A 10,345-nucleotide genomic window follows, 5' to 3' on the forward strand; every position below is an offset into this window, starting at 1 on the left:
GATTTGCCTTTCTGCAAGTTTCATATAGGTAGGATGACACAATATGTGGTCTTTTGTGACTGGCTACTTTTATTTAATATACACTTTTTTTAGTTCATGTTGCAGCATGAAGTACTTATATTCCTTTTTCTTTTAATATATTTTTTATTGATTTCAGAGAGGGAGAGAGAAATAGAAACATCAATGATGAGAGAATCATTGGTCAGCTGCCTCCTGCACTTCCCACACTGGGGATCAAACCCGCCACCCAGGCATGTGCCCTTGACCAGAATCAAGCCCAGAACCCTTTGATCCGCAGGCCCACACACTATCCACTGAGCCAAACCGGGTAGGGCACGTTCAAATCTTTGTGTGATTTAGCTTTTGTTTTGCTATTTTCCTATAGGGTTAAAAAGGCTATTATTTTTTTACTCCATTTTTCAGATTTAGAAAAAGGAAGCATTCTCAAAATCATCCTAAGTTATTGGGAGCCTAACAAGTTGACCTGCTTATTGGGTTAGAGCTGTCCCTCTCTTTGGGTTAGAGTAGCCATTGCTACTTTAGGTTGGATGGAGTGTAGATGGAAAGTGAAAATATTCATAGGAGGGTTGGGACTCCTCGGTTAGATGGAATACCTGATAAGTGGGAAGAGAAAGTCCCTAACCTGACAATTTATTGTAAAACATATCTGTGCTAATGCAGGAACTCCGACCCACCTGGTGCAGAGGAGTCTTGTCTTGACCTGCTTTGGGAGAGTGTTGTCTTGATGCTTTTCTCTTCCTCCTTGGAAAACAGCTGAAGAAATCAGGGGAGAAACCCCTGCTTGGTGGAAGCCTGATGGAATATGCAATCTTGTCTGCCATTGCTGCCATGAATGAGCCGAAGACCTGCTCCACCACTGCTCTGAAGAAGTATGTCCTAGAGAACCACCCAGGGACCAATTCTAACTACCAAAGTAAGACTCAGAATTGTATGCATTTTACCAGGATTAGGGCATTTGTGAAAAATCCCTAGAGATCATGCCACTAATGACAAAACATTAACTGCCGACTGAAAACAAGAGGGAACAACAACTTTACAAATTTAATTTATTTTTTTTTTAATTTTATTTAATTTTGCAAATTTAATTTATTGACCAAAAGAAAAACAGACATAATCAAGGCATATCCTTAATTTACAATGTCTGTTAAAGATCAGAATTTGATTGTGCTTTGCTATAAAGATTTTAAAAATATACATATTTATTGATCTCAGAGAGGAAAGAGAGAGAGATAGAAACATCAATGATGAGAGAGAATTACTGATTGGTTGCCTCCTGCACATCCCTACTGGGGATCCAGCTGCCACCCAGGCATGTGTTCTTGACCGGAATTGAACCCATGACCTTCAGTCCGTAGGCCAATGCTCTAGCCCCTGAGTCAAACCAGTTAGGGCTTTTTCTGATATTTTTATTGTAATTTAGATAAATCTCTAGGATCAAAACATGTCTCAAGTGTACTGTCGTCTTGCTTATTTGTGAATTTTTACCAAAACATCTAATTTTACCTTGAAACCAAACCAGTATTTTAAAATACGTTATTTCCGCCAAAACCGGTTTGGCTCAGTGGATAGAGCGTCGGCCTGCGGACTGAAAGGTCCCAGGTTCGATTCCAGTCAAGGGCATGTACCTGGGTTGTGGGCACATCCCCAGTGGGAGATGTGCAAGAGGCAGCTGATCGATGTTTCTCTCTCATCGATGTTTCTAACTCTCTATCTCTCTCCCTTCCTCTCTGTGAAAAATAAATAAAATATATTTTAAAAAATAAAATAAAATACGTTATTTCCTTTAATCTTCACCTGGAGATATGTTTAGAGAGGAGAAGAGAGAGAGAGAAGAGAGAATCGATGTGAGAGAAACATTGATCAGTTGCCTCCTGTACTCAACCTGATGGGAGATTGAACCCACAACCTAGGTGTGTGCTCTGACTGGGAATCAAACCGGCAACCTTTTGGTGTATGGGACAATGCTCCAACCAACTGAGCCTCCCAGCCTGGGCTACTTAGATTATTTTTTATTGACATAAACTCTGTAGCAGAAAGTACTTTTTTGGTAAAGTTTATTTACCAAATATATGTCAGGTGATGATTTGAGACAGGAATCCTTGCTTTAACAGCATTACCACAAGTAGATATAGTGCATTTTCTCAGAACTAATAGAATAGGCCACTGGTATAGGGTGAAGAATGTGGAAGTTAAGTAACAGAAAATGTGCGCTAGAATATATTGTTTTAAATAAAAAAGTAATTTTGAAGTCTTAATAATGGCTTTTAAAATATGTGCAATATCTGTATTTTAATATTATGAAGGAATGCTTTCTGGTGGTTTTCTTGTGTACTTTGAAAACTGGTTTTTAAAATAAACTTTCCTTACTTAAGATATATACTGTATTTAATTGTGCAGTTGACCCTTATAGACTATTTCACGATTTTCTCTTGGCACAGTGGTAGAAGATGAAATTGGTTATTAACCTTTTAGACACTGATTTAATTCTAATATCTAATTATGTTTAGACACTGAATCACTATATTTTTTATATCTTTGTATGAAAGGTAGCATTAGTGAGGCCTTTAGGAGCCATGGTATTGTGCTAGTACTCTTTGCTGATTGAGGAGAAATTGGTTTTATCTTTATGGGTAGTCTCCTAGATGATTATTCTTACAGGTACTCAATAAATGTTGGAATGAATGGAAATCCTATATAATAAAACCCTAATATGCAAATCGACTGGTGGAAGGACCAGTCACTATGACACAAGGCAGCAGGGGGTGGCCAGTCGCCCCACCCACCGGTTGCCCCACAGATGGCCCTGGTTGCTGGCCAGGCCTAGGAACCCTACACTATATATTAAGAACAGTCTCTTAGATTTAAAAATTAAAACCTGGCAAGGCTTCTATAACACTGAAAAAACAGGGTGATGCATTGATGACATACATGGACTCTGGCTTGCACATTTTATGGTCAGCCCTGATTCTGACACTTATAACTGTGTGACAAAGCCAATTATTAAACTTCTCTCTGCTTCAGTTTTTCCACCCATAAGATGGGGAAAATGGTACTACAGCCTCAGAAGGATCATGTTATGTACTACTTTTTATAATATGCAGCATTCCAGATTGCGAGAGGGATGTCCAACTGCCGGTTTAGGCCCAACATTACCCGAGGGGTCCTGGATGGCAAGAGGACGCAGGCCGGTCTGAGGGAGGACACCCGCCTCCACACACACACACACACACACACACACACACACTCTCTCTCTCTCTCTCTCTCTCTCTCTCTCACAAATTTTGTGCACCAGACCTTTGGTAGTCTTATATCAGCTATTAACCATATACTAAGGTGTAAACCTATTTTTGCACACCTCTTTATAGAACTTGGACAAGTCACTAACTACTCTAGACTTCTGTTTCCCTTTCTATGAAATGAGGAGTTAGACTAGGTGGTCTCTAAAATCTTCTTCATTATAATTTAAGTCTTGCCATATTTATGGGCCTTGATGTTCAGTGAATTAGTTAATCCTTTGACCACAAAGGATTCACTTAAAATATGTCAATTACTGTATATGACAGGACATTAAATTTATGTATAACTGATTGTGGTGGAGAGAATTTCCAAGTTGGTATAACTAAACCACTTTCTTCATTTTTGAATTTTTTTCAGTGCATTTGCTGAAGAAAACCCTGCAGAAATGCGAAAAGAATGGGTGGATGGAACAGATATCTGGTAAAGGATTCAGTGGCACCTTCCAACTCTGTTTTCCCTATTATCCCAGGTAAACAAACATCTAGCCCATAATATGAAGTATTGGTCATTGTAAATTTAAAATCTGATTGTAGCTTACAGACTTGCTTAACTTATTTGACCCTTAGTACTATTACACTGAACTGAATATATTTGAAAATAAAGACTACTTAAGGCAATATTGTTTTAGAGAAAAAGTTTTACATGTAAGAACAGAGGAATTTTGGCTATCCTGCTAGAACTTATTGTTAGCCACATGTTCCTGAAATCAAGTACTGAATTCTTCGTGATCCTTGGCAGTAATTTTGATGTTTATTCCTTCAATAAGCAATTGATAATGACAGGAAGACTATTAGAGGGTTATACATATGTTTTAATTACCTTGCATCAATCAAGTAGGGAAAACATTGGCTGCTTCCAAGAATCCTAATCTGCCTTCTTCATACTGTAGAGACAGGGACATTTACTTAGAAACCTGTGTTATCTCTTCATTGAGCCAAAAAAATGTATTGAACACCATTGGACCAAGCATTGTTCTATGACGCCATGCTATATAGCCTTCTTATACTTACATTTCTAGTAAGATTTCATGATATGTACCACAAAAGCCTTATTTTAGCAGGAGTATAAAGTGTAGCTTTCTTATTCTTTGTGTGCAAGCATAAGTGTTACTGGTTGAATGCATATTATTTGACATTTTCAAAAATAAACTTTAAATTAATTCTTAAAGTCATACACATCAAATGTGATGAATCAATTTATTGCCCTGGCCATTGTGGCACAGTTGGTTGAGCATTGGCCTGTGCACCAAAAGGTCACTGGTTGGATTCCCAGTCAGGGCACATACCCCGATTGTGAGTTCAAGCCCCAGTCGGGATATATACTAGAGGCAGTGATCAATGTCTCTCTTTTAATCATTGTTTCTCTCCCCGCTTCCTCTCTCAAATCAATAAAAATATGGTTTTCTTTTTTGTTTGTGTGTTTTTCTTTTTTTCTTTTTGTTAAAACATATTTTATTGATTTTTTACAGAGAGGAAGGGAGAGAGATAGTTAGAAATATCGATGAGAGAGAAACATCGATCAGCTGCCTCCTGCACATCTCCTACTGGGGATGTGCCCGCAACCCAGGTACATGCCCTTGACCGGAATCGAACCTGGGACCCTTCAGTCCACAGGCCGACGCTCCATCCACTGAGCCAAACCGGTTTTGGCTTGTGTGTTTTTCTTAAAGGATCAATTTTATTAATTGTGAGGAGGAGGGACATGAGGTATGGTCTGGGACTTTTATAGATTTGTCATAACTTTGTGTGTTCAAAATAGGTTCAATTGTAACCTGATACTTGTAACCTAACTTGATATCTTTGGGGAAGCTTGGAGGAAATGGGGGAATATCGGGAGTATTCAGAGAATATGCATCTAGTTTCACGTTCTTTTTTTTTCCCCCCCATAGCCCAGGAGTTCTATTTCCAAAGAAAGAGTCAGATGAGTCTCAAGATGAGGATGAGGATGAGGATGAAGATGAAGATGACTCATCAGAAGAAGACTCTGAGGATGAAGAGCCTCCTCCACCTAAGAGGTGTGGATATGTGAAAACCCTCTAACTCAGAAGCCTTCTCACATTCTCTGTGTAACATTTGAACTTGTATTCTTGAAAATTCGGGGGCTCTGAACTTAAGAAATCAAGCCTGTGAATGTGTAATTTACTCTTTGGTCAAGCTTGTAAATACATCCACAGTTTGGTTATTCAAAGAAAACAAATTTCTTAGGAAAAACATGATGAAATTATGTGTAGACTTCCATGAATTGGTTGAATTTTACACAATTTGAATAAGGCCTTTAGTTATGAAAACATAATAAATTACATTCTTTTTTTGTTTTAAGTCCTCACTTGAGGATACATTTATTGATTTTAGAGAGAGGACGAGTGAGAGAAAGAAACATCAGTGTGAGAGAGAAACATCGACAGTTTGCCTCCCTTTTGAGCCCTGATGGGATTTAACTGCCAACCTGCGTATGTGTCCTGACTGTAAATCGAACCTGCAACCGTTCAGTGTACTGGAGGACACCAACCAATAGAGTCACCTGGCCAGGGCTACATTTCTATTTGTAGCATAAGTGACTTCTACGTAGTCATTTCTTTTTTCGTAAAGTATCTGGTCATCCTCGCAAAGTGGGATCTCTCAGGTGCTAAGTGACTGCCTTTGCTCTTTGTTTCACAGGTTGCATAAGAAAACCCCAGCCAAGTCATCAAGAAAGGCTGCACCCATGAAGCAGAGAGGGTCTAAGCCTGTGCCTAAAGTCCCTGCTGCCCAGCGAGGGAAAGCCAGGCCCCTGCCCAAAAAAGCCTCTCCTAAGGCCAAAACTCCTGCCAAGAAAGCCAGACCCTCACCCTCCGTCATCAAGAAACCCAGTGGTGGCTCTACAAAGAAGCCTGCGGCCAGTGTGCGGAAGGAAGTGAAATTGCCTGGCAAGGGCAAATCCACCATGAAGAAATCTTTCAAAGCAAAAAAGTAAATTTTATAGGAAAAAAAGGGTATTGTGATGAAATTTAAAATCTTATTTTCTAAGGTCAGTGTGCATTTATTTTAGTTTCGATGCTTTTAAAATTACATTTGATCCCTCCACTCTGAACTTGTGAGGAGGGAATATAAATAAACCGGTTTAGGTATTTGTTCGCTTTAGGCACTGTCCTGGGTGCCTGCCCCTTCCTTTAGTCCTTTTAATTTCTGCGATAATTCTGGACTTTCCTGAACTGTATAATCTATACTTGTTCTTTTTTCCCCCTACACCCAACCTTTTTTTTAATGGTCAATCTTGGCTTTTCTTATTCCCTCCTAGTTCTATCTAAACAGTTGCAGCGATTTTTGTATTTGTAGAAGGCATCAAGAAGAGAATGCTGGTCAGGTCCTGGAAGTAGAGGGAGGCAGAACAGCACTGACTGAACTGTAAAGCCCTGCCTGGAGACTCCAGTTACAGCTATAATAGTTCATCTTATTTATACAACCACTCCACTAGCCCTTTCTCTCTAACTATAAACACAGAGATGTCTTAGATTTGGGAATAAGCCAAAAACATGATCTCATAGATTCTGAAGATGCAGGACTCCTTTGGGCCACTTTTCACTTTGATGATTTCCAGATATCTTTCACTGGCCCAGGGTATTGCATTCCCTTAACAGCAAGCACAAGTTCTCTCCACCACTTGGTTTTGGACTGAAGGGGAATATAAGAATATATTTAATTTGTGATTTCTGGTGTCACCTGTGTTAAAAAAAAATCAAAACAAAATCAGATGTTTAAATATATTTTTTAATATTTGGAGCATGAATTCTCACTTCTTATTTGCCTTTTTTATAAGGAAATGTTGGAGAGTTACATTGTTGCTAATGTAGAAATGCTAAGTGGAAAAACACAATTTGCGAAAATAAACTAGATTCCAGATTCATGTATGGGTTCTTTTCCCCTTTTTTCCACAGCACTTTCGATATCAAGCAAGTGGCTTCCTTTTTGAGATGTTTTGTTTTGTTTTTAAAGAAATTAAATGAAGCCAAACTACCTAACCTCTTATTTGTATTTGTTTTAGTATTGTGAAGTTGTGTTAAATAGTACTGGCTTTCTACTTGAAAAACATTGATTCGGTTATCATTTATCTTCCCTGTGGCACTTGACATTTTATTGTCTTAAACTTTTCGGTGTACGTCTTCTGGCCCCTGAGTGCTGCCAGAAGCAGAGATGTTTGTTTTATCCATTCCACTGGCATTGTCTCCTGGGATCCCTTCTGCAGCCTGAAGTGTGGCTGGGAAATGGACTTGAGAAGGTTGGCTTGAATTAGATTCATAATTATGTGTGATCCCATCATGAGTTCATTGGAATTTGTGTTGCATGTAAGGCAATCTTTCCTGTTGTAAATCTTCCTTTTTTAATGTACATATATTTTGAAAAATATGAATAAACATGAAATTTTAAAAGCTGAATTGTAGCTTATATTTAAAGGTTTCTAGTATAATGTCAGAAATAGCTAAGTGTTATCCTTACTTTGAATCTTTTCTACTCTGTGTAATAGCTGCCATCGATTTCCTTTTCTTTTTCTTTTCTTTTTTTTTTTGAGAGGGGAAGAGAGAGAAACATTGACGTGAGAGTGAAACATCTCTTGGCTGCCTCCTGCACATCCCCTACAGGGAATCAAGCCCACAACCCAGGCGTGTGCCCTGACTGGGAATAGAACCAGCAACCTTTTGGTGCCTGAATGACGCCCAACCAACTGAGCTATACCGGCCAGGGCCATCTGTTTCCTTTTTAAATACAAGCTCTAGTTGATGTTTTAATTCTTCTATGGATAGTAAATGATTTTTTCTAGATATATTGAACTCAATTATTTATGAGAGGTTTAAAATGTTTATTTTATGAATGTCCTTGTTTTTAAGATCATAGATCCTAGTTTTTAATGCCTAATGTTCAGATAGGCCCTTGGATTAATTCCAGAAAATAACCCTAATAAAATAACCCTGTTACATTGTTCGGCAGGTAATAATTCTAATCGTATGGGTGTTAGGTACCTGTGCTAAGAATTCTCTACTCTTCTGGAATCAAAAGTAGGATTTTGGTTGGTTTCTCTGTTTTATGATGTTACTTTAAAAAAAGATGTCCATGCCAAAACCGGTTTGGCTTGGTGGATAGAGCGTCAGCCTGCCGACTGAGAGGTCCCGGGTTCGATTCCGGTCAAGGGCATGTACCTGGGTTGCGGGCCCATCCCCAGTGGGGGATGTGCAGGAGGCAGCTAATGGATGTTTCTCTCTCATCAATGTTTCTAACTCTCTCTCCCTTCTTCTCTGTGAAAAACCAACAAAATATATTTTAAAAAATAAAAATAAAAAAAGATGTCCTGAACAGGCATCTGGTGACTACATTGTCCATTAGATGCTCAAGATGTGCCATACTTACAGAAATGTTTGGGGAATTTTTTCTTCCGGGCTTTCTAAAGGAGCAGAACGCATAATTTTTTTACTTTCTTTTTATAGAAAGGAAAACAAAACCCAAGAGAGAATCACAGCAATTTCTAGCATGGATCAGTGGCTTCAGTACTTATTCCCCCTTGAGGTTTACTGAGACAATTACAGTATTTCATAAACTCTTACACCACCTACAAACTATCTTTGATAAATGCATCTCAAAGTGCTGGAAGGAAGATTATTGGCTGTTTCACCTACTGAGACAGGGATACTTTGCATAAAAACGTAGAGACCTTTCATTAGTAATATAAAAGTATTCCACACAGGTAGACCTCCTCCCCCATTCTTACCATCCACAGGAATTAAAGGAAGCCTATAAATCTTAAAAAGATGTACATTTTTTGCCAGAAGCCGGTCCATCCTTGCTGCTTGACACAGTCGCTGCAGGAAAGAAACATCTGCACAGCATATGTTTCAAGGGACCTGGCGTATATAGCATACTGTTCTTAATATGTTTGCTCCCCTTAGCGCTGTATGTTTTAACCAAGGTCACCTCTCCAAGAAAGGTTGTTTCCCCAGGTAGGGATTTTCCCCTGAAGTCAGGGTGGGGATGAAACTCCTTAACTAAGTGCCAGGCGGGTAATCACTTTAACTACAAACAATCACACTTAAGCTACATAATCTTTACTCCCTGGAATGGAGATAAGAAACGCCCTAACCTTTGGAATAGAAATTGACAGGATTAAAATCAACTGGTATAAATACGGATGTAACAAGACAAGAAACACCAGAACTTGGCTGGAGATCCTGGCTAGGCTGCTGATCAACAGAACGCTGTCTCCGTCCACACCTTTGGGGACCCCTGGACCTGCTGGGGTTGGACCCCAGCAATTTTTGTTATGTCTACTGGGTGTAATTAACAATAAGAGTACATGAAAACAAGAGCTAGGTAATATAGTAATACCTTTGACTTTTTTTCATCAATCCTCTTTTACAAAATTTTGTCAGCTCTAGCCTAGGCTTGCTAACTTATTCTTGTATACTTTCTTATACCTGCTTTAGAGAACCTGTGAAATTATTCTTCTTAAGGCTCAGATCCTCTTGCCATCCTAATATATCAGAAGAGGTTAAGCCCAACATACTCATGAACTGCATTTAGCCAACTAAGAAACTAAAAATTCAAGAATATGGTTAAGGTTTCCCATTTTTAGAAGCTGCAAAGTCACATCAGTTACTTTATTTCTCTTTTGTTTAAACAAAAACTCTTAATTTTACCCATGAGAGAAATCTTACTGTTAATTAGAAAAAGACCGTGATTAAATCCCCTAGAGCAGTGGTCGGCAAACTGCGGCTCTCGAGCCACATGCGGCTCTTTGGCCCCTTGAGTGTGGCTTTTCCACAAATTACCACGTGGGGGCGTGCAGGTACAGTGCAATTGAAACTTTGTGGCCCATGCGCAGAAGTCGGTTTTCGGCCTGGGCGAGTCTATTTTGAAGAAGTGGCATTAGAAGAAGTGGGGGGTGTCGGTCGGTCGGGCTATGGAAGACACAGACACAGCAAGGGGGAGGCGCGTGCGATTCATGCACGAGTTGAGTGTGGATGGGAGAGTTGGAAGGGGTCGACCTCAGCGCACGTACCTCA

General features: G+C 39.3%; 1 protein-coding gene across 4 annotated transcripts in view; it reads left to right on the top strand.

Moving 5' to 3' along the window:
• Nucleotides 1-7,726, top strand: part of HP1BP3 (heterochromatin protein 1, binding protein 3) — a 31,214-nt gene extending 23,488 nt beyond the window's left edge. For all 4 annotated transcript variants that reach the window (XM_006777619.2, XM_015557243.1, XM_006777620.2 and 1 more), the window contains exons 9-12: nt 775-934; nt 3,676-3,787; nt 5,207-5,332; nt 5,976-7,726. In XM_006777619.2, the coding sequence (XP_006777682.1) occupies nt 775-934; nt 3,676-3,787; nt 5,207-5,332; nt 5,976-6,270 (693 nt within the window). In that variant the 3' untranslated portion in view covers nt 6,271-7,726. The remainder of the gene's footprint in view (nt 1-774; nt 935-3,675; nt 3,788-5,206; nt 5,333-5,975) is intronic.
• Nucleotides 7,727-10,345: the final 2,619 nt, after the last annotated feature.

Source organism: Myotis davidii, unplaced genomic scaffold (assembly GCF_000327345.1).
Source record: "Myotis davidii unplaced genomic scaffold, ASM32734v1 scaffold149, whole genome shotgun sequence".
In the NCBI taxonomy this organism is placed as follows: domain Eukaryota; kingdom Metazoa; phylum Chordata; class Mammalia; order Chiroptera; family Vespertilionidae; genus Myotis; species Myotis davidii.